At 38.9% G+C, this 26,128-nt stretch overlaps 1 protein-coding gene across 1 annotated transcript in view; it reads left to right on the top strand.

Moving 5' to 3' along the window:
* Nucleotides 1-2,435: 2,435 nt before the first annotated feature.
* Nucleotides 2,436-26,128, top strand: part of BDNF (brain derived neurotrophic factor) — an 86,099-nt gene continuing 62,406 nt past the window's right edge. The window contains exon 1 of the mRNA XM_069738600.1: nt 2,436-2,523. Within this exon, the coding sequence (XP_069594701.1) occupies nt 2,521-2,523 (3 nt within the window). The 5' untranslated portion in view covers nt 2,436-2,520. The remainder of the gene's footprint in view (nt 2,524-26,128) is intronic.

The raw sequence follows: 26,128 nt of genomic DNA, 5'->3' as shown, positions 1-26,128 counted from the left end.
AGTAGTACTTTCCATGATCAGAGTAGTACTTTCCATGATCAGAGTAGTACTTTCCATGATCAGAGTAGTACTTTCCATGATTAGAGTAGTACTTTCCATGATCAGAGTAGTACTTTCCATGATTAGAGTAGTACTTTCCATGATCAGAGTAGCACTTTCCATGATCAGAGTAGTACTTTCCATGATCAGAGTAGTACCTTCCATCATCAGAATAGTACTTTCCATGATCAGAGTAGTACTTTCCATGATTAGAGTAGTACTTTCCATGATCAAAGTAATACTTTCTATGATCAGAGTAGTACTTTCCATGATCAGAGTAGTACTTTTCATGATCAGAGTAGTACTTTCCATGATCAAAGTAGTACTTTCCATGATTAGAGTACTACTTCCAATGATTAGAGTAGTACTTTCCATGATTAGAGTAGTACTTTCCATGATCAAAGTAGTACTTTTCATGATCAGAGTAGTACTTTCCATGATCAGAGTAGTACTTTCCATGATTAGAGTAGTACTTTCCATGATCAGAGTAGTACTTTCCATGATCAGAGTAGTACTTTCCATGATCAGAGTAGTACTTTCCATGATCAGAGTAGTACTTTCCATGATCAGAGTAGTACTTTCCATGATCAGAGTAGTACCTTCCAGCATCCTACCTGTGGCTCTTAAACTGTTGGGACTATGATGCCCATGCAGGCTGTAGGGATGCTGAGAGTTGGAGATGTTTAGCTGCTAGAGAGCCACAGGTTGGAGACCAGCATAGTATTTATCTCTAGGAGGGAAACCTGTTATCATCTTCCCATCCTGTGCTATCATCCAAGATAGCTAAAAACGTAAATATATGTATCTCTCAGGAATACATTAGGATTAATATTTGCATTCTGAAGAGTGATGTTGGGGGCTAGAGCGATCTTGTCAACTCCTCAGCTCCCAACTCCATCTTCATTCCGTCAGTGGGCAGCCACAGGCAATGTCTGAGCATCACTTGTTGCTTTCTCCGCCTGAGCTCTGTGCTGCAGACTGGCTGAGTGCAGTGTGACTGTCAGCCTCTGCATTGCACTCGTCACCAGTAATCTATGCGCTGTATATGGGGCTAGAATTGAATTAATGCCAGTCAACCTATGCGAATAAGACCTGAAACAACATGAGGGACTGGTGAGTCCCTCAATGACATATTTTGTTGCCATCAGATCGATTCATTCAGCCATTAATATCATGAAAAGTTTGCAAGGAATGTTCTACAGTATATCTACATGATGAGTGAGCAGCTAATTAGCCACATAGGTAAATTAAATGCATATAAGCATTACAGAATTAACTGTTTAGACTGCGGAGGGAAAGGTCTCAGTCCCAAGCCATGATGGGATTTGTAGCTCAACAGGTTAAAGTGTTGTAGAAGGAAATGATAGGATCTGTAGTGATCCATGTAGGTGGATATGCTGGGACCTCAAGTCCTGTTGGGATCTGCAGTTCTTCAAATTCTGCAGAAAAGAATAATAGGATCTGTAGATCCCTTTGGAACCAATCTTGTACAACATCATGTTAACAGAATCTGTGGTCCACCCAGGTACCAAACCTGTAAAAGGACATCCTGGGAACTGTAGTCCCCCAGGTAATGATTTACAAGTAACCATAGATCAAATTCTTAGGGGTTAACACGGCTTCATGCTGCGCTGTGAGGCTTATCAAGCACATACTCTTGAGTACACTGGCTTCATATTCACTGCAGATGTGCTGCAGATTAGATATAGACCTTTGTGTGGGAGAAGGCACTTATTAATTATGTCAATATAAGGAGGAAATGGCTCCAGACTGCTAATGTGCTTGGGCATTTTCATCAATATCTGTTTTTTGTTTTCCTTTTTTTAATGTATTTCTGAATGATGAAAACTTTCCAAACTTCCCTATTCTTATGACCAGTCCCCAGAAGTTGACAAGCAACAGGTCCCTTTGTTACTTTCTCTACTGAATCGCACTAATAACAAACACAAATGTAATCTTACCTGGAAACTTGTGTGTAATCCCGGGGCTCAGCTGAGCTTTCAAAAAGAAAACCACCCAGATGGGAGAAGTCAACAAAATAGTGATGTGTGGATGAAGTGTAATAGAAGAACATCCTGGAGAAGTTGTACGTTCTGGAGAAGACAGATATATTACACTAGACTGGGGTCTAGACAGGGGGTTTGCTTTCCTAGCGTAGCCATTTAGCAGTCACTGATAACCCCTCTTATTGATTGGGATCACCTATGGTATAAGGAGAACGTGTCTCCTAGGGTACTGCATAAAGCTATAGGTTCATAAACATCTCAGCCAGTTGCCTCCTGTCTTCTGTAGTCACCAAGGTGGTTGAGAGTTTAAGCTTGCGGATATTAGATTCATAAGTCACACCAAGTGGTGGGCGATCCACTGAGCAAAGCAGAAGTCCTCACATGATGACTTCAAACAAGAGACATTACCTTCCAGCATCTGTTGGAGAGACTGGATTTTAAGACACTTGTATCTCCAGGACAGCCAACTCTCACAATGGTAAGTAGCATTATCCCTCATTTCCAGCCTATTCTAAGTCTATTGTGTCTTGCTTTCAATAAGATATGATCCTGTCTGTCTTTATTTTATCATTTCTTCTATCTTAAAGACTTAAAGGTATTTAGACAAGCCACCATAAGTGTGCTGGTAAAGATTGTATGGAACTTCAATAGAAATGTGATGATTTCAGTGTGTGATTGCAGCCTGCGGATTAGAAACTTGGAGCCAGCAGCAGACTGGATGGTCCCTGAGATTTCCTCCCAGTGCAGCTGATAAGATCACACTGAAGGGGGCTTTATAGCAGGAGATGGAGAAGAGACTCACAGCTCAGTGTTAAGGAAGCAATGGATGGAGCTGGGAGACCCAAATCCATAGTTTACTTTGGGAAAAAAAAAGGGTAATTCATTTGCCAAGCATAGGGGTCCACACATGTGATCACCCATTAACAGGACGGGTTTGGCAAGGTGCTATTCACGTGACAGAGTGTGGGTATGGACCAGTGTGGAGCATTAGCAAGAGTTGCTTCATTAAAGCCAAATAATTCCAGGCGTCCATAGAGGTGAGGGGACTTCAGCACCCTGGACAGCAGCACTGGCTGCACACTGCTGACTAGGGAGCCTCCAGAGCAGGATGCTGCTGCCTGCCCCTGCTGCCTGCCCCTGCTGCCTGCCCCTGCTGCCTGCCCCTGCTGCCTGCCTCTGCTGTGCTCTGTCGCCTTCTCACATGGCATCTCTTTTCATTGCTTAATCCAAGCTGGCTGAAGAGATCATTTCACTAAAGGATGACCCTAAGTTTTCTCTCCCTTTGGAGCATGTTGGATATTTCCCAGCCTATGGAGTACATATAGTGTTAAGTTTAGGGAAAGCTGTGGATCTATTGTGCTTCTTGTATTAGCTTTTCCATAAGGTAAGCAGGGGGTAGATGCTGTGTTAGATATCTTCGCCTTATTTATTATTTTTTTATTTCCCCCCCTCCCCCAATGTGTCACTTAGCGTTCATTAATTAGCTTGTCGTTTGGAACTTGTGAAATGATGTGAGCAGATTAAATTGTTTTAGTAAACCATTAAACGCTTGGTTGGTGCTTTTACTTAACAGGAAGCTTGTATGTCAAACCTAGGAAAATCAATGAGCTATGGACAGCAAAAAAAAAAAAAATCCCGAGTCTTAATCTAGGAGGTTTTCAATGTCCGTACGTTGCATTGTGGCTAATAATAAAATATAGCTGGGGGCTAAAAATAACAATTGGAAGTCAGCAGTTTCTTCTTATTTAAGCAAATCACAGGTAAGCCTGTAGGTCCCAAGGTATTAAAGAGGGTGCTCCTCAGCATCTATTGCAGCCCTCCTCCTCGTCTTCCACAGGCTGGAGGTCCCTGAGATCTGCATCCTCGGCGCCGACAGCGTTACCGTTCATAGGAGAGGATATACCTTAACCCTTTATTGCTCCAGGATAGATGCTGGGGATTCAGAGGTTAAATCATGCCTGGATTTATTGTTCCAACCCAAAGTGCAAGGTAATTTAGAGGGAAAATGGGGGGAGGATAAAGGGTGAATGGAGAGAGATTTGGTGCTTGCAGCTTTAAAAAAAAAAAAAAGTCTGCTTGTAGCTCTTTGGGGAATCACCACTACCTCACAGATATATTAAAATGTAATCTATTAAGTAAGGATGACATAGGCACACTGTGCCATGGAGAAAGCTCCAAAATGCAGGCAGATCCAGGCTCAGCCAAGACAATGCACACAGATCCTTGCTAGAATCCGGCTTTGGATTTGCATTATTATAAATTCTTGAGACACACAGGACCCCTCCCTCCTCTGTGCTATTTAGGGGGTCTCTAGATGCAGTATATTTATGCCATGGCCCCTATCTCCGCTTGTTTCTGGCACCATGTAATGTGATAAAACAAGACCTCAATTGTGTCACCCTATCTGTGCAATCTGTAATCTGCTTGTATCCCATCATTAATCTTCCTACACAGCTCAATGGCTGGGAAAGGGAAAAACATGAGACGAAGAGATAGCCGGAAGATGGCATAGATATATTAAGGGATCAGCACCTTACATAACCCAGGATGGGCGCTAAGTGCTAAGGGACGGAGGATGTGAGGGGTGCAGAGGAGACCGCAATAATGAGAGCGGGGGTCCGTGGGTGGGGGGGTTATAGCTGAACCTGGAGAATGGATGGAGCACAAATTGTTCTCAAATCGACCTGTTTTCTCCGGCTCCTGGAGGGGGGTTTTCTGATCAATCTGATGAAATTTCCAAGCTTGTAGCAAAGGAACTCCAGCCCAAGCCACCCACCCACCTACCCAGATGGTGCTACTTTAAATACGAATCTGCAGGGCTGAACATTACAACTAGGGACTGATTAATCCACAGCAATTAAAGGCACAACGTCTACAAAAAACCCTCCTCCACATACAACCCTGCTGTATATATAAAAAAAACCCTCCTCCACATACAACCCTGCTGCATGAAAAAACCTCCTCCACATACAACCCTGCTGTATAAATATCTTCTTTACCCAGGCAAGAAAATAATATTAATAGCTGAGCTGCGATGGCAGATCCCCGTCGCCCTCCCCCCATTTTGGTTTACACTTATTACGGTTGCTAAGGGTTCCCAATAATAAAAGGCATTTTAACCCCTGCGCGCCCGCCGCCCTTCGCGCAGACCACACCGAGCTGCATTGCGTTTATCGGAGTAATAGAATTATCATGAACCTGCCAATTTGTCTGACAGCTGAAGTGAGAAAATTACACACACACTTGCCGAGGCTAGCCATTAGGAGCAGAGGGGGGCGATTGTGGAGCCTGAAATGTGTCATTTACTACAGCGCTGAAGTGTCATTTCTCATTCTTCTGTAGCCGTTCTCCATCACCAGCATTACACAGTGCGCCTTTACTGCTTATTAAACCCCATTGACTGTATTATCTCTTCCGTTGTAATCCAGACGGCTAAATACATGCCATTGACCATAGATTATACGTAGACTGGGATCATGAGGACATTTGCATACTTCTGCATATTTATAAACGTTCAGAACGCTGTGGAATCCGCTGATTTCCCTTTAAGTAACCCTTAATGTCTGCTTTATAAAGCACTGCTCCTATCACTAATATCATTGCATTAATGAAAGCATAGCTAATCTTTAGCCTATATGGACTTATAAGACCAAATCACTTCCCGAGATGTCAGCGTCCATGTGTGTTTGCTGCAATGGCGACTAGATGCTACACCCTGAAGAGCTCGCAATCTTCCCCGTTGCCTGTAGATACTGTAGATTTCCTTCTGAGACGTATGGGAGTCTCGGATTGCTAGAGGCCGTCTGACGTCAGTGGCAGCATCCAATACCTTAAAGGGAGTGTCAGGTGTTGCTACGACGCGGCGCCCTCCCACTCCGGAATTCCATGAATGATGCTCTGTAGGCTTCTCTGCAGTCACTTTTTTACTACAAAGGAAGTTTGGGATTGGTTACCGAGCGTGTGGATGTCTAGCTGGCCGGCAGGCTGCTCCTATGAGGCTACAGCTTCCGAGTCTACAGTACGCAGACTATACACACAACATTTGGTCAAGTAGAAACTTTACATCCAATAAGAGATGCAATATGTGCAATGTGAACAAAATAAACCTACAATACAATAAACCAATAAACCTACAATAAACCTACCAGTGATTTTTACACATATTACAGTCACTTTATGTTTGGAAATTAAAAAAAAAAAGAAAACATTCAGCATTTCATGATTTACGTTCTTCGCTCTCCTGTAGTAATGTACATGGAGCAATAACACAAGATTAATCACGTGCTATGTATGCGGCCATTAGCAGTAATACTAGTCCATTTATGCACGGGAGAATTATATTTAGTGATTGGTATAAGGCTAAGCTCACACAAGCATATAAAAAAAAAATCATCATTTAGACAAAGCAGATGATTTTTCCACTGTATTGTCATCTGTATGCAGTTTGTGCAGCGTTCATGTATAGACATCAGCAGTGACGAGGTCTGTGTCCTAATAATAGCAACGTATCCACAAAAAACAGGTGCTCTACTAACGATCTGCATAGGATCGGATTTTTTTGCACCCATTGACTTGAATAGATGCAATTTCAAGAACGACTTGCTGTTCATATATTGACTTTTAGCGGTGTGAAGCCAGAACACGAGCCCGCTCAGCAAATAGTTATCTAGGTGTACGGCTACTATTTATTGGGTTTGACTTCTGATATGTCACCTTTAATCACCTGTAAGGACTCCTTCGCAAAGGCTATAAACACTTGAAAATGCAATACATTTCAAGCATTTTAACAGTATTTGCATTTTTACTTGCTTCTTATTTTCTTGTATTTTTCAAATCTTTTGAAGAAACTACTGAAAAAAAAACAAAAACCGCTAGAACCATGGTATGCTGGGAAAGCCAAAAAGCAAAACAATAAAAACAATGTTATAAAAGCCTAAAAAAAAAATTCTGTGTATGTAACATTCTTAATAATTTGTCATATATTTTAAAATGAACATATGGCAGCAGCATTTTTTTTTATAAAAAAAACAGTTAACGACGTTAACTAAAAAAAAATGCCATGAAAAATACTAAAAAAAACCCCAGACTCTCAGCCAGGAGAATGGGCTTCTTTTATTTTGGAAGGGTACGACCACTCAGATAAGACTTATAACTGACAATCTGAATAATATTAGCATAAAAACCATAGGAAATTTCACCTGAAACTAAATATAGTACAATATGTAATAAACATTTTTTTTTTTAATTTCTAGGTATTCTAATATATCTGTATTATAGGTATAAATATTAAATTGTGTAGTTTCCTTAATCTCATTTGTAAACTTTCTAGTTAGTGTTATCATAAAAAAAACAATCTTTTGCTCAATAAAATATGCATACATGAATTTGTACAAAACTTAAATATAAATACAGTCCAGATAGGCCACGACTTTTTCTACAAGTCTGCATAATACACAGTATGTGCCTTTACCGAATGATGCATTTTTTTTTTAATACGGTGGCATAATAAGCGTCATAAAGTGCTGCACACATCTGCTTCAGCATCTGTTCTATTGTGCAGTCGAATGTATCAGTAACAAAGAAGGAAATAAAAAATGAAATTTAATTTCAGATAACTTGATACACCACATAGTGTAGATATAGAACACTTGGTTACATAGTCCTAGGTGGGAAATAAAGAATATTTGCAGGGTTACATTGTTTTTCTATTGTGTTATTTTGTTTATTTGGTTATATTCAAATTAGAAAAAGGTGACAAAAGGAAATTCTCAATAATCTATTGGCTCAAAGAAAATTTGCTCCCTAATATGAGGGAGTTGCCAGGCTTAGCACAATAGTCTATGACATAAAAAAGAAAATTGTCACAAATGATCATTTTAAATTAGAAACATTTGTAACTACAATGACATGTGACCTTGTATTTAATATTTTCATTGCAACCTTGCAATTAGAGTTGAGCGAATTTTTCAAAATTTGTTTCCGATTACGATCGGCGGTGAATATTTTTTTTGCAATATTCGTCGAACACAGCTGAACGTCATTGGAGTCAATGGGAGTAAAGACTACCAAATATGTTCAGAACTGATCATCAAACATAGATTCGGCACGAATAGGGTACAAATATGGCACGAATATGGCAAATTCAGAATCGATGACCAAATACGAACAAATTCGCTCAACTCTACCTGCAATCTACGACAACTGTGAAACAGGGTCAGAAATGTCTCCAAAAGTGTTGAATTTTCAGTCAATGGTCGCAAGCAGCATGCGACTCACTTGCCATAGACTTTCACACAAGTCACATGCAATTGCGACTCGGAACTTGTCTGCGATTCGTTTGTTTTTACAGCAAAATTGCAGCTTTAAGATAGTCGCAAATCTGTTGTACAAATTTCCTCACTTGCAGTCCTTGCCTGAGAATTGCAACCTTTCACCTTGTAGCCCCAGCTTCAATTATTTCTAAGAAATAATATAAATAGAATTTCTTTTCCGTAGAACATGTAGCTTACCTGAATTGACAGTATGACTATCTCATACAAAAGCATAATTAAAATTAGAAAACAAATTGCTATAGTATAGACTGAATGTAAAAGCTGAACTGTGCGCCTAACTAACGCCGATTTTCTATTGAGCAAAGCAATTTTCATTAGAGCAGTAGATGTAATCGTTTAAATGAACAACACACAATTGACGCTCTTAAGTGAAAGTCACAATAAAACATTTATCCAATTTTCCAATTTATATAGAATTCTCAATTGTGTGGGGAATAAAAGCCTGCCTTCAGTATATATTTTCTCTTTTAAATTGAGTTAAATATTTGACCCCTTCACAAAATCCATAAATAATATGATAGTTTTTACTGTCTATCATATTGCAAAAATTATTTATTATGATATGAATAATTAAAAAAAAAAGTCTATTACGATCAATGTGTCTTGGAAGCAAATTATTCATAATCACTACAGTTGCCCAAGCATACTTTACAAAAAGGTTAAATCGTCAAAACTTTTATCGAACAATCAAAATTTGTAAAATTTGCAGTGTCTGCTCAATGTTGTATCTGATCTTTTTGGTAACATGGAAGTCACAATTATAATTAACAGCCATGATGATCAGTTCGGTTTTCTAAAAATATTTATGTATATGACCTTATTGAAATTGTCGACATCGGTAAAAGATTGTATTCTTCCATTAACATTCTACAAAAGGCAGCTTTAACCCTACTTATGGCTAGATATATTATGGACCATGCAAAATACAAAATAGGCAAAGCCCAATATTCCGACATCTTTGAGACTAAAACATGTTAAATTATATAATATGTCAGAATATTAGGTGGAAAGAAAATAAGTTTGGTAGCGTGGCAAGTCTTTAGAGATTGTCATAAAACAAGGATTGCCAACTGTCCAGAAAATCCAGCATGGTCCATAAAAAATAGAGCACTCTTTTTGTCATGTCCGTAAAAAAAAAAATTAAGGTGTCCATGATTTTTTTTTTAACCTGAAGAGACTCGTACAGATTATTATGACTGTAATCATTTTAGAGTTTACAGTGAATTCAGATGATGTCTCATATCAGAATCATAGATCATGTCTAATCATAATGATTTATGTTGGTTTTCCAATGTGTCTGTAAAGAATATTGTCTGTCTTCTGTGATTTTTTGGTAAACCATATAAAAAAAAATAAAAAGTCAAGTTGGCAACGGTGGTATCCAGTAACTATTATAGGCCCCTTCTGGGATCTGAAAATGTCCACGTCAAGATTTCAGTGGCAACGTAATGACCTCATGATTCAAATGTTTCGGCATCTGTTGGAGGCCTGTAGTGATAAATACACGGGCACTACAAAGATTATTCCATTTGCTTTATGCTTATTTCCTTATCTTTAGTATTGGAACCCCCCAAATTGCCCACAAATCATCTACTCCTCTGACTGTTATCATATGCTGGTTTACATATTTTTAATCAAAATACTACCTGGTGGCTCAATGGTTAGCACTGTTGATTGGCAGTCCTGGGGTCCTGGGCTAAATCTCCACCAAGGACAACATCTGCAAGGACTTTGTATGTTCTCCCCGTGTTTGTGTGGTTCTCCTCCGGTTTTCTCCCACGCTCTAAAGACATACCGATAGAGCAGGGGTCCCCAACCTGTAGCTCGGGAGCCACATGTGGCTCGCTGTCCCATGAATTGTGGCTCGTGGCTGTCTGCCAGATTGGTGCATTAGCTCCAGATTTAGTAAACTGGTATGAAGAGCAGATCTCAAAATGGTGAACTTTGTGAGTAGCCCTGCAGAGAAGAGCAGATCTGGGTACACATCTACTGGTCTTGGGGGTTTAGAGATAATTTAAGCATGGTATGCTGGAGACAGGATGATACTACCGGTCGGAGGAGGTGCTTGAAGCTGGATGTGACTGTTGGGAGTGCGTGATGGGAGAATGCTGAATGGGGGTGTGGTGGGAACCCCTGGATCTTGGTATACTGCTTTAGGGTGATTTGTGTGGAAAAGCTTTGGTTATCATTTTACCCGTAATGGGGGCTTTGGTTGCCACTACTGTGAGGGGGGGCAGTAGCTGGATGTGGCTCGCGACCCTCTTGCAGACCTGAATGTGGATCTCAAGGTCAAAAAGGTTGGGGACCACTGCGATAGAGAATCTAGACTGTGAGCCCCAATGGGGAAAGTGATGATGACGTGTATAAGGAGCTATGGAATATAATGATGCTATATAAACAAGCATAATAAATAAATGAGACTATTTTTGCAACACAACATATTATTGGGATTTCTAAACCATTAGACACAACCCTAGAATCACTAGTAAGGAATCCTTCAGAAGGTTTGCTGCCAGTCTGGTGTACCGTGAAAAATTCTTTCCAAGAAACTTTTTCAACATGTAGGATTTGGAAGAGTTTTGATCCAGACAGGCGATTCCACTGGATTGGTGATGGTTCCAGATATCAGAATACATATAAAGGTAGAAAAGTCTTCATGGAGTTATGAACCCCCACGTAGTCCATTAAAAATGGTTTTATTTTTAAAAGCTGCCCTCACAAATTAAAACACAACGCGTTTCAGCCGAATAAGCCTTCATCAGTTGTCCTTTTCTTTACACAATCCAATTTATATTGGAATGATATCCAAGTAATGTACAGATTATAATTTTACATGTTTTACTTTACATGAGATTCATTAGATAGCTTGAATAATACAGTCTGCAACAGAAAAATTCACAATTAAGGTCTGAGAGTGCATCATTTTAGATCGTCATCCTGCTTGTTTATTGACGATTGAACAGATAAGCTCAAAGATCAATACATGTTATTTGCATTATCATTGTTATTTCTAATGATAAACTCACAAATATAAACAAATTGTTACAACATCACTTTTTTTTTAAATCTGTCGCTAGATTTTGGAAGGGACCTTTTTTGCCATTTTAACATTTATAATACAAAGAGGAGTAGTAATATAAATAGTAATATCAGTACAAAAAAAGTTATGTAATTGCCCATTTTCATTGACAGCTGTAAAGCAAATTTTTGCTATATGAATACAGTCTGTAAAGGGACATTTCGGTTAAACATTACATTACCATTCCGCTGCAGATGCAGTCAACTGATATTGAACAGATTGACAAAACTCCAGTAAACCCTGACTCAGAGCGCTCGCTGCTATCTCTAAAATAGTTCATGGAAAATATGGGCCCATTTTGAAGAACCGTGGAAAAACAGAAATGTGTATTTATACAGAACAATTAATACTGGACTGAGAGATAAAATGGAAGAAAAAAATCTTTTACAATTGTGAAGAACTTTCTTCTAAGTTCTTCCTATGAGCTATGCTTTTTTGTTGTAAACAAATATTATGGTAACCGGTTAAAGTATTTAATTTCTAATATAATTTTTTCTTTGAATTCTAAATAAGTCCAGCACAAATATACACTTCCCAATTAAAGACTTTGGAAACCATTATGACTTATGCAATGCTGGTAAGGTCCGATGAGATTTTGTAAAATATTTAATCATATTAATTACTTCCTTTAATGTTCCAGTATACTTTATCATTTACTTTTAATACACTTTCAACACCATTAACATATTTTCAAAGTCTTTACGAACTATATTATTATTATTATTATTATTAATAAATAAACTTAAACACGTTGACGCTCTTGTCATTGGGACGCCAGAAAACATGAACTCATGACAAAAATCGAATTGGTCGCTTAAGTTAATATGATCTTCATCTTACCTAGCCATGATTATCAATTAATATAAATTAGTTTATTGAAACTAAAGAAAATCTGTTATATTTAGAAAGCATTGCTAAGATTTAATATTGTTCCGCATTTTTCTTTATGATTTTGCAGTTCCCTGTGCAAACGCACACTTTGAAGAACTTCCTGTTTGTGTGTTTTTGTAAATAATCCATAAATTAGTCATTGGCTGATCATTTTATTACAAAAATAAAAAAAAGTACAAAGGCTTCACATGTTGAATTGCAAAAGCCATAGAAAAAGATATTTGTGTGTATGTGACCACTACCCACTAAATATTCCCCCCAATGTAGTCTACTTGGGTTTGATGCTAGAAATGAAAGGAGAAACCAATCATGGCATGCAAATGCAAAATGGTGAATACAGGAAGTCCTAAGAGATACAGATGATGCCAAACAATATACATGTAACATGTGCTGGTGGTTCAATACAATAATCATTAGAAGACTATAGAAAAAAATACACAAGGAACCAAAATGTGATCAAAAGTGAGACTTTATTGAAAATAATTCGTTGAATGGTTAAAAAGGTAAAAAAAGATGAGAAACCAACAGGTGGCAACACAACATGCAAAGAGGTATGTATGACAGGAGGTATATGTAAAGATAATACAGATAAATATACTCCTAAAATAAGCTAATGGCTGAGACAATATATAAGTAATCAAAAATGGAGTCAGTACAGTGTGCAATGCAAATATATCTACTATACATCAGGTAAATCCAGAAGATCAAGTGTATATAGGATCATATAAGGAATGTAATTCTGCAATAACTCAATGTCACCTACAGAAAGAATTAAAAATTACATCATTAAGTAGTGAATATCTACATAAATGTATCCTTACCTCCTGTAAAGTGTGGTGCCACACCCCGACGCACGTTTCCACACAAATCTCATCAGTTGTGTAAGTAATTTGATCTTCGTCTTAGCTAGGCACGATTATGAATTTATACAAAATAATTGATTAAAACAAAAGAAAATCAGTTATATTCAGAAAACATCTATAAGATGTATTATATTTATGCATTTCCTTTTTAGATCATTTTGTAGTTTCTTGTGCAAACTCACAAAGACACTTTGAAGAACTGCCTGTTGATGTGTTTGTGTAATTAATCCATATGCTAGTCATTGGCTGATCGTTATATTATGAAAATAAAAAAAATACAAAAGCTCCACGTGTTGAAAAGCAAATACCATAGAAAAAGGTATTTGTGTGTATTTACCACCACCCACTAGAAATTTCCCTCCAATGCAGTCCTAGGATATGACTCTGCTTTACTGACTGCCTTAGAAGCCGGCATTATTTTTAGGTCTATATGCTAAAATAATAATAATAATAATAATAAACCTAAATAATAATTATAATAATAAAAATGTCAATAATAACAGAAAAAAACAAAAAGAATACACATTTTTAGAAGTAGTATTATTTGGCATAAAATATATAACATATACCTATATACATATATATATATATATATATATATATATATATATACATATATATATATATATATATATATATATACAGTATGTGCATGCATATATATTTATATATATTTATATATGTAATGTATATATATATATATATATTAATGTATGCATAATACATATATTAAGAAAATATTAGCTAAAATAATAGTGGCTATGTATATTTTTTTATCAAGACCAGCAAGGTAAATTCACTTACAATTAGAATTCTTTACACAATAAAAATCTATAACACCCATCGCATTGCAGCAAGGCTCTTTAGCTTCCTGAATGGCTAAATATTTCCTTTGTAAATGCATAATCAAAAATAGGTTATAAAAAGATACAAAAAAAAATCCGAAATACAACCACGCATAAAAATATCTTGAATCAAATATTCTCTGTGAAATCTGCTTTCTGATTGGCTGACAGGACTCCCATCCGGCACAATAGATAATTAAACAGCCCAACTAGCTGGAAAGGTGTATGATAGCTCATGAATTACAGAAGGCGTGTGGGCACGGTGACACTGGGAAAAGCTATAGATCATACCTAACTATCTCATCCTGGTGGAGATAATTAAGACAGAAATGTGGGAGTACAAACCTGTAATCTGCTTAGAAGAACTGGTTAAGTTATTACTGTACTTTATGGACAATTGACAAACTACACCCACAGTCAACAATTTTCTTCTTTAATCTTATTGATAATGTAATAATATTTAAAAATACAGAATTAAATATATAGATTTTTTTTTAACCTACCATTTAATTGATTTAATCAAATGGAATTAATACAAACAAAAACACATTTTAGATTTTTTTTTTTTCCTTTAAGATGTGAAGCGATGAATTGCGGGCATTAGGAAAGGTGAAACGTGATTAATTTTCCGTATTTCTACCAAGAATCTGCAGCCTGACAATCATAATAGCTGCAGACAGAGCGGTATTTACTGTTGTCGCTGCCCTAGGCGCTCTGTGTGATTGCACCGTAATTTAGCAATTGTGTTTCAATGTAGTTATGCCCCATTACCCAGCACCTCCTCCTCTATTATATTTTATGGAGAAAATGGTGTTGGTTGGCAAGACAGCATAGCGGAAAAAGGATTGATAAAAGGAGGAAAGATCATATATAAAATGAGAGGGGAAAAAAATTAAATAAAAAAGCTATATATATATATATATATATACATATACATATATATATATATATATATATATATATGTATTATTTGGAATTAAGTTAAACACTATATGTGTATGAGTGTATGCATGTATATATATAGATAGATAGATAGATAGATAGATAGATAGATAGATAGATAGATAGATAGATAGATAGATAGATAGATATTCCTATAGCGTTTAGCTTCATTGTAAAGGCTGACCTAGCACAAGCTTGACACAGATTGCTCATGGCATACACAGTCATTTTACAGAATTTTTGCCTAAATTTTTTTTTAAGCAATGGTTGATTATAGATATACCATCATGTTCAATATGTGTTTAGTGCTTGAAACCTCACATTTTCAATCCAAATGTTAAGGGGTTGTCCCAGAATTTTATTAGATATTAAAGGGTTATTCTCACAATATCAATCACAACTCACTGGCTTAAAATCCTTCAATAAACCAAGTTATCAAGTGTAACCAATATCCAGAAGTGCTCGCTGCTCCGGATATCAACACCTGGTTGCCCACGGATACGTCCTGTAGTTGTTTTCATGACAGGTCGCACATGCTCATTAGGCACCTGCTGTTTTTCTATAGTGGGTATGATTTTCTTGCTTTTCTTTACGTGACAAATGTATCATTGCGCTTTCCTCGCTGCGGAGGGTGGACATGGACACTCTGTCAATGGCGTAGCAGCTATTCTTCGCTCTGACTGTGCCCTGGCTGTGTGACCGACAAAGCAGAGCAAGATCGGGAGTAACACTCACTAAACCAATGGCTTCTCTCATTAAAAGCATGAATGTGTTTGTCCATATTTGTTGTAAAGGCTCCTTTATACAAACTGCCTAATATATAAGCTGTCTCTGTTGCCCATAACAACCAATCAGTGCTCATCTTTCATTTTATAAACAGCTCTGGTAAAATGCACGCTGCTCTGTGATTGGTTGCTACAGGCAATAAAGCCCGAGATGGAAGCCAGGAGAGGACACATAGGGGAAATATATCCAAAACACAGAATTGTAGGGTGCAGTATTAGAAAGTGGAAGGATTACAGTTGTAGGGAAAGACAAATATGACATAGTATTGATTCATATATTACAGACTGTGCCCAACACCATGTTGTTAGGGACTGGCGGAACGCACCAAGTACAAGATGAAATGGAACTAGGTGCGTTCGCAGTCTGAGGTCCACCGTGCAGGAAAAACCCTGCTGCTAGTAAGATGGACTATATGGCGGTACTGCAAGTATACACGCACGGGTTAACTACACCCTGCGTGAAGGAAGCGATCCTGTTGCGTCACAGGACCGCGGTACCGCACATAGAGCGCGAGCAAGGAGTCAGCGAACTCAAGCCCAACTAGGATTGAAGTCCGATTAGACCCTTGCTGGCACAACACCACAACTGGGTGTGTAAGGAAACTAAATAATAATATTAAGGCACAAGAGTGCGTGCGGTGCCGCACAAACGGACGCCGCTAACCACCCAGGCTTGGGTAAGGAAAGCGCACGGCGCCGTACAGGCGGTCACAGCAACTAGACGCTGTTATGTGTGTATTGTGCTGATGGGTAGTCGGGCGCTAGATAGCTGCCATCATCCGCAAACAGTCAACAACACTAGGGAGGGATATTTAGGAGCTTCCATCGTTCGACATACAGTTAGGTCCATATATATTTGGACAGAGACAAAATTTTTCTAATTTTGGTTATAGACATTACCACAATAAATTTTAAACAAAACAATTCATATGCAGTTGAAGTTCAGACTTTCAGCTTTCATTTGAGGGTATCCACATTAAAATTGGATGAAGGGTTTAGGAGTTTCAGCTCCTTAACATGTGCCACCATGTTTTTAAAGGGATCAAAAGTAATTGGACAGATTCAATAATTTTAAATAAAATGTTCATTTTTAGTACTTGGTTGAAAACCCTTTGTTGGGAATGACTTCCTGAAGTCTTGAACTCATGGACATCACCAGACGCTGTGTTTCCTCCTTTTTGATGCTTTGCCAGGCCTTCACTGCGGTGGTTTTCAGTTGCTGTTTGTTTGTGGGCCTTCTGTCTGAAGTTTAGTCTTTAACAAGTGAAATGCATGCTCAATTGGGTTGAGATCAAGTGACTGACTTGGCCATTCAAGAATATTCCACTTCTTTGCTTTAATAAACTCCAGGGTTGCTTTGGCCTTATGTTTTGGGTCTTTGTCCATCTGTAGTATGAAACGACGCCCAATCAGTTTGGCTGCATTTGGCTGGATCTGAGCACACAGTATGGCTCTGAATACCTCAGAATTCATTTGGCTGCTTCTGTCCTGTGTCACATCATCAATAAACACTAGTGACCCAGTGCCACTGGCAGCCATGCATGCCCAAGCCATCACACTGCCTCCGCCGTGTTTTAGAGATGATGTGGTATGCTTTGGATCATGAGCTGTACCACGCCTTCGCCATACTTTTCTCTTTCCATCATTCAGGTAGAGGTTGACCTTGGTTTCATCTGTCCAAAGAATGTTCTTCCAGAACTGTGCTGCCTTTTTAAGATGTTTTTTAGCAAAGTCCAGTCTAGCCTTTTAATTCTTGATGCTTATGAGTGGCTTGCACCGTGCAGTGAACCCTCTGTATTTACTTTCATGCAGTCTTCTTTTTATGGTAGATTTGGATATTGATTCGCCTACCTCCTGGAGAGTGTTGTTCACTTGGTTGGCTGTTGTGAAGGGGTTTCTCTTCACCATGGAGACAATTCTGCGATCATCCACCACTGTTGTCTTCCGTGGGCGCCCAGGTCTTTCTGCATTGATGAGTTCACCAGTGCTGTTTTTCTTTCTCAGGATGTACCAAACTATAGATTTTGCCACTACTAATATTGTAGCAATTTCTCGGATGGGTTTTTCCTGTTTTTGCAGCTTAAGGATGGCTTGTTTCACCTGCATGGAGAGCTCCTTTGACCGCATGTGTACTTCACAGCAAAACCTTCCAAATGCAAGCACCACACCTCAAATCAACTCCAGGCCTTTTATCTGCTTAATTGAGAATGACATAACGAAGGGATTGCCCACAACTGTCCATGAAATAGCCTTGGAGTCAATTGTCCAATTACTTTTGGTCCCTTTAAAAACAGGGTGGCACATGTTAAGGAGCTTAAACTCCTAAACCCTTCATCCAATTTTAATGTGGATACCCTCAAATGAAAGCTGAAAGTCTGAACTTCAACTGCATCTGAATTGTTTCTTTAAAAATTCATTGTGGTATTGTCTATAACTAAAATTAGAAAAATGTTGTCTCTGTCCAAATATATATGGACCTAACTGTACATCCATCTACACACATACACATATTTACAAGACGACAATACTAGCGCATGGCCGTGCGGTCATGCGCAGTTTATATAGCTGCAGCACAGGAAACAGCTACAGAAGTTTTGCCCTTTCAGGACCTGCCAAAAGGACCAATGGGATGTGCTGCAGTACCTGAGCATGTGACCCTCGATCTCCAACAGGAGATCTTGCCCTGGGCATGCTCAGTGTGTGCAAATAAGGACTTAGATCCAGAAACGTCCACTCGCCGCTGCCCAGCACTGGCTTCAATGGCAGAAGCAGGAAAAGCAGCAGTAACTCTTCGCACAGAGTCAGACTGAGCGAGACGCTGGGATCGACGTCCCTGCTGAGCAGGCTCCACTGCGGCTGGAGGAGAATGGGAGACCGCAGCGGAGATGGATCGAGATTCCCCCTGTGCAGCAGAGGAAACTCGACTCCTAACACATGTCTCCATCTTCACAAAGGAGGGGTCTGAATTTTGGGATCCCAACATTAGTCAGGAGTGAGGACTCAAAACGCAACTTGGTAAAGACTGGTGGAAGTAACCCTATATGAGTGTTCTGGTCACACAGTGCAGTTCTTACACACATAAATTAGTTAGGATCTTGAACTTAGGTCTTGAAGAAACACCTACAATGCACCTTTCCTTTTGGATTCCGTCTTGGTTTGGCCATTGTGAAAAAATTGCACAAGGCCTAACTTATTATAGTGCCTAAAAGACACAATTCAACGGCTCATTCAGTCCTGCAAAATCGGAACTGCTGGAATGAAATGAAATGAAACATCCAACTTTCCTCGTACTCAAGAAGACCAAAGCTTGTTTGCCCAAACTTCCTTACGTTTGTGTAATTATTTTTTTTTTAAAAAGTGTCATCTTGAATAATGAGAGACAACTAGACTGTGCTCCTATGCCAGGCAGTACATTCCACATCTCACTGTTGCCACGGACTGAATTCTTACATGATGTTGGAACAGGTCGTTTTTCAGCTCCCAATAAACAATGCCAGAGAGACTGTCATTTTGGCCAAAGCCATGTGTGAGAGATATGGGAAAACCCAAGAATAAAGACATAAAGTTGTGCAGAATTAAAAAAAATAAAGGAAAGCAACATTCTTAAGATTGACTAAGTTTCCAAGGAATGTAGACATATGGTAATGGTTTATTTAAAGTGTTCCAAGCTAGCAAAGTGAAATGACTTCCTCATTTTGTGGCGCAATCTGTTCCTTTACGATACTGTTGTATGTACAGCACCAATGTTGTCTCCCCCTAAACTGGATCTACATCTCCTAAATATTGTTTGCCATGGAAAATATAGCACACCTGCTCAAACATAACTTGTAAAGCAGGGTGTAAAAACATTACATACAACCACCTCCAAACAAGAATTATTACTAAAGCTTCATGGCCCACATTGGCTAAGCATTTTATACTAGTATTTTTAAAAAAAAATTAAAATGAAAACTTGCATTAAAAGTCTGACATTTCTTGCTGCTTTTCAAACCGGAAAATAATCTGAGAGATGAGATGAGATTTTTTTTGTTATTAATTTGATGGAAATCACAAGATCTATCTCATTGCTTAGAATCTTAGAATTGTGGAAGATATGCCAGCTTTAAAGGGTTTAGCCACAATATCTGACCGGTAGAGGTGCGACACCCGCAGCCACATCGATCAGCAGCTACCGGCGACTGCCATAATTTCTGGCATGCTACTGGAACACGGCAGCTCCATCAAATCTATAGTGGCCATGGCTGAATACTGCAGACCCACCTATATTAATTTCAGTAATGGTGGATCTCCAATACCCGACCACAGCCACTATACTGCATACAAAAACTTTCTGTCCACCGTCTGTGCTGGTAACAGCTGATCGTCAGGGGTGCTGGGTGTAGTACCAACATCGATCAGATATTGATGGCCTATCCTAAGGATGGAGAATCGATTAAAAGCAGTGGCAAAACCATTTAATACATATTAGCCCATGAGTCCAGTTTATGGAATAGAAGTAGCATATAGCAAAGACCTAAATTGGTCTTCTAGAATACAAAGGCCTGATGTCTGTTTCTCCTGTTTTTCCTTTCTCCAATTTCCATGACCATTAAGCCAACTTCTCATCCAGTGGTGTCATATCCAGTAATCAAAAAGTTATAACCTATACAATGGATAGGAGATATAACGTAAAAGGCTGTGACCCAACAACAATGAGACAACCATGGCTGTGTCCCATCTCTCCAAGGACCCCATAGCAGTCACAATGGTACCATGTACTACCTGGGACCACCATATAGATGTTGGCATGCATTGTACAGGTTATTGAATGTTTGTGATACCAGAGATGTACGGAGGTTTGGTATTTATGCTAACATTCAGACCTTGTAACCTTTAACTTCTTCAATTCTAGGTACTGGACCATATAGTCCTACCCACTAGTTCCAGTCACCTTAATGAATGTGTTTCTGTTTTGTCTACATATTCATTTATTATGTCTTGTACAGATATATTGTAGCTGTTTTAATTGTCTAACAAGTATTGGTTTCCTTTCATTTATCCTGTAACAAAGTCCACCAAAGCCCAATTTGCTTCTCACCTAATGGCGGTGTTGTCCTACCCCTGTCATCAGTCAGTTTTGATTGATCTGTTCATTTTTGCCTGTAGTATTTTAACAATTAGAGAAAGTTCAAAATGACAAGTTTCACACAGTCATTTGTCAACTTGAAGCAATGTCATTGTCATGGTTTGAAGTCCACATATGGCATCTCCACATGTAACACCGGTATGGGGAGAGCCGACACAGCAGCTAGCCAATGATCGGTGCTTTCTCTAGGTCTTTAGCTAGGTCTTTTCTTATCGTACATGTGCTCTTGACCTTACCTGCAATCTCACTGTCCTTCCTTGTCATTTCAAACCCATTAACATATTACCTTGGGCATAGGAGTAACTGACAAAACATGTTTCTCTGGACTGAATTTGTTTTTTTTTCAGTGTTATGATCTCGCAGGGCAGCTGTAGCTCAGTTTCGAGGCCTTTTGGGAAATAGAAAGGTTGACCGTACACAGAATAGATTAATAATATGTATCTCAGTTCAAGTAAAGGAAAGAGGCTCTGTGAGCCCCAGGCATTAGCATTACATTGCATAGTAGCCAACATCCATAAATGTAAATCTTTTGGCAGTGCCTCCTCCGTAGGCTTAAACATGGCTAAAGGCTACATTTAAATGTATGGGTTCCCACCTCCAATCTGATGCTTGTGCTACTAATAAATGGGTTTATATGAGATTGAAAAATAGATTTGCTTCTTCTTTTATAAACAGTATTATTCTTCTACGGACATAGGAGCTCAGCTTGAATGGAGCTCAGTTAGAAGAGTAACAGCTAAAAGGCATAGGTGGCCCTCTTCCTGGGTAAATGAGACATTTTTCCTAATATCAGACTAACAATTCTTTATTTGGATGCCTTTCTGTATAATGCAATTATGTGTAGAGAGGTTTGCTCAAAGTTGAAGAAAAGTTTCCATCCTAGAAAAAAAAGACACCCTACTATTGCCCTTTTATCACAATCTTCACGCAACTATTAGAACAATTATGGCGACACAATTAAGGTAAATGTTTATACAGGTCAGATAAGGACCAGTCTTGATGGATCATCGGCACATTATGAAAGTTGATAGGTTTCTTCGAAGTTATATTTTAGGCTGTGATGCTAAAGGTTTTTAGACTCTTTCATACTCCTACATCATTTATGAAGCTCAGACATGTAAGCAAAGCTGTGATTGATACATCAAGCAAAGTACATAACAATTGGAAGCATTCCGTCATATATTCGCAGCGGAAGGTTTAGTCTGGCCTTTGTATTTCAGCGAACACCACTCAATGCCGCACACTACTCTGAGGGCTTTCATTGAATGTTTTACTTACTTATTTTATTGGTATTGAGTTTTATGTTAGGCTTCCCAAAGTTGGCTGAAAATTGAAAATCGTAAAGTATTACTAATATAAAATTGACCACACATTAGTAAATCAGAAGTCACAGCATAGCAGCCAACATTTGGTAATTGTGTTGTATTTTATTACATCAATATAGGCCTTTATCTGCTTTACAAAACAACAGGGAGCGCGGCCGATGATGGTTGTCAGCAGCCAATGCAGGTTATTCTATCAAAGGATAGCAAAGTTATGGTTTGGAGCATCATTTTATTGTTGAGAATCAATTAACTCCACTTTATATTTTCGCAACAGAATCCACTACTTGATAGGAAATATTGTGTCAAACATAAGCTATCATTTTGATTTTTATGTTTGAAAGAGGAGGAAAGACAAATCTCCAAGGATGAAACTCCTTGCATGTTTACCAGTCCACTGTATGTGCTGTTATAAAGCTTAAGAAACACCTCAGATTGGGAGGACTACATTGGTTTGTACCATATATTGTAAAATTGTCTCTTCAGAGACGAGGAGGACTAGAACTCTAGAGCCATCTATAGGAAGTAGCCATCATAACAATCAATATTGACTCTGTAACGAGCCTGGTCACATGACTTAGGATAAAAGCCAAAACCAAAATCTCAATTTTCTTGTGTTTCTGGGTACTGCCCCTCATCAGTGCAAAGTGTGAGATTTGGTTTGGCTGTGTGAGAGGCATCTGACATGTTAAGCATGTCGAGATGAGGAGACTTAAAGCCGCAATACTCCTCTGGGAAATATGCAAATAGTCTCTTCAGAGAGGAAGAGGACTAGAACTCTAGTGCCACCAATAGGAAGTTGCAATCCAAATAGTCAATGTCGACTCTCTAACGAGCCTTTCACATGACTTAGGATAAAAGCCAAAGCCAAAATCTCAATTTGCAGACCTTGTGTTTCGGGGGGTGCTGCCCTTCATCAGGGCTAAGTGTGAGATCTGGTTTGGCTGTGTGAGAGGCGTCTGGGGCAGTACCCTGAAACTACCGATAAATACCGAAGCTGTGTTCTCAGAAGCCAAGCTTATAACCTTTCAGCAAAATAGGTGAAAACTGTCTAATTGTTGGGATTACCATAGTTTTAGGACCCTAAATCCCCTCCCCCACATTATAAAAATGGGGATACAGTATAGTACTCCGCTTCTTTGTCTATCCCATAGACTTTATTGTCCACTCATGCATGACTACTTTCAAACTGGTAACAGGAGTGGGGGTCTCGGCAATTCGACACTTAACAGCAGGTGTTGGAATTTTGGAAATGCCTTTGTTTAATGGGAACCTTTCATATTAAAAATATAATCATGACATAAAGCAGGATGAGTTGAACAGATTGATATTTAGGTTTGCGGGAAAAGGTTCGGTATATCTTGTACTTTATTCCTTTTATGATCTCCCTATTTTTAGGTGGGTGGTCCTAATCAGTGATTGACAGCGCTCCTAGTATAAGTGTGTATACAGAGATAACTGTCAATCATTGAAAGGTACCACCTACTTGGCTGAAAAGCTTAGACTAAGTAGATATTTTGACGAATAAAACACAAGTTATACTGAACCTTTACCTGCAATAATATATATCAATCTGCTCAGCTCTCCCTGCTCTACGCCATGTTGGTGGCAGCTGGGATTGCATTTTCAATATGACAGGTTCCCTTTAAATCAATTAATCAACTCTAATGTCAAATTGTGATTTTCATTATGAAAGTATATAATTGACCTGTTCGCAGGGACGGGTTCTGATTTTAAAACAGGCTTTACTACTTTGGATTGAGTCATTGTGTTTTTTTTATAAAGTGCTCAGATTAAAGCTAGCATTGCTCTCCATCCATGGGACATCGATCAGTCCGCCGAGGAGGCATGATAAGTGCGTACACCACTTCGCACCACATAAAGTGCATACACGGAAGATAATTAGACAAAGTGTTGCTATAGCTGACCTCAGCCAATTAAAAGTATTAATAGCATGAGATGCTGGGATGCCAATCCTTGCTACACTAACTTCTCATTTGTTTAATCACTATTTCTTGAAAATAGCTAACAACAGTCATCCATGGTGGCTGAGATGATAGCGTATGACAGTGTGCCCTTTCCCTACGTCTGAGAGCAGGTTGGCAGGTTGGAGTAACGCTAATGAAGTGGGAAGGTTGGAGAAGTTCATGGAAAATTGTTTGGCAGTTTATTAGATTTTAATTAGGTGTAAATCTCCAGTTGATAATTACATGTTCACGACTTTCTTACTACAAGCAGTTTAGTCTTCATTTCAAGATGGCAGGGGAAGCAGTACACATTGTCCTTTGTGACCAGAGGACACCGCCATTTTCAGGTTTGGTGGCCAATTCCTGCCATTGCGGTTTCTTCGGCAGAGGTTGTAGAATTTACTTTACTCGTACGTATGGAATTATTCTACAGCAACAGTGCAGTAAATTTGTATAGCTGTTGCTTTACTGAGCTGGTCGTGAGTTTCAGCATGTGCAAATCCAGAAGACGCGTTCGTCTTCCAAAGCTATATTTAATATTCCGAGCTGAAATCTCCAGCATTTATGTTGCTTCAGTATCAGCATCTAGATTACGCTGTTGATATGCTATGGGCCGGTCATAGTTGTAATTTTATGAGCTGGGCATGATATTGAGTTGTGCATATTGAGCTTAAGGACCAAATATATCGCTAATATCCAAGCTAGATTTATTGTGTATTACAGTGTATCCAGGATTAGGAATACACTTATCATTCTGCTACCAAGACGCCTAAGTCACATGTTCTCCTGTTGTTTTTAAGATACACAGTGTGGGGTGTAGGATTCCCTAGAGATAGGAATGATCTATGTATAGAGGAGAGGGGTACCTTTAGTATAATTTTGTTCGGGTAGTGGGACCCTGTGGGTTTATCAGGGCGTATCTAGGGACCCCAGGGTCAGCCATCGCGGAGCGGGGGCGCCATAATGCTTCCCCTAGGGTGCCTGCCCCCGCAGTTAGGCAGCCATTCAGCATAGACGTTTCAGTAGGGCTGACTATTCCCCCCACTTTAGTTTATTCACAGTGTGTTGTTTTTCGTTTTTGGGGTGAGCCATTGGTTGTTGGCTTTTTAGAGATATATTTAATAAACTTATGTTTTTTAAGGGTAATTCATGATTACAATGATATGCATTGAAGTTTCAGCTTTACATTAACTGGCTAAATAAAAATCACCTAAGTCTATCCTGTTCCAGTGGCTATGACCTCATAGCACTTGTGCATGTTCATTACAGGCGGTCACCTGCCATCTAGATGTGGTCAATGCAAGTGAATTACGTGAGGTCAGACACGTCTAGTTGGAATGTGGCAAATCTCGCACTTTGGGTCACATGATCACCTGCTCAGGAAGATCCTCATAGCATGACTGCCAACTTGCAGCTTAAGCCTGAATAACCCCTTTAATTAATAGTCTGCGGAGGTCAATCGTTTACTTGCCTTCCTCCAATCCTGACGTCCCTTTCTAGACGTTGAATTATGGGGCTGTTGGCAAACACCACGGCAGATTGATTCCCCAAAGCTTTGGTGAACCGTCCCCACTTGTACTTGGTCCATTGTGAGGTTTTGCAGCTGAAAGGGTTAAGGAATGGTTTTGTCATTTGTCCTTTTGCCTAGGGCTTTATATAGATAATATGACGCGGGCTTTTGTCTGATTCACATCATGCTTTGGTTTTGCACTAGGGAGGAGAAAGCAGAATGATAATGGAAGAAATAGGCTATGTAGTTAGATGAAGTGTTAGATGAGTAGTTTGGGTTTTGGATGATTTCGCACACTGGTACAGCTAGTAATAAAGCCCTTGTTTTGGGGATATGTAGTAGAAGTCATTATATATCAATATTGCTATAAATGTGCCCAAACCCATTGGATAGAACTCATCTGAAGTCATTGATTTCATAAC

This window comes from Ranitomeya imitator, chromosome 9 (genome assembly GCF_032444005.1).
Source record: "Ranitomeya imitator isolate aRanImi1 chromosome 9, aRanImi1.pri, whole genome shotgun sequence".
Classification (NCBI taxonomy): domain Eukaryota; kingdom Metazoa; phylum Chordata; class Amphibia; order Anura; family Dendrobatidae; genus Ranitomeya; species Ranitomeya imitator.
Note: the sequence above shows the minus strand (reverse complement) of the source record. Positions and strands in the feature narration are given on the sequence as shown.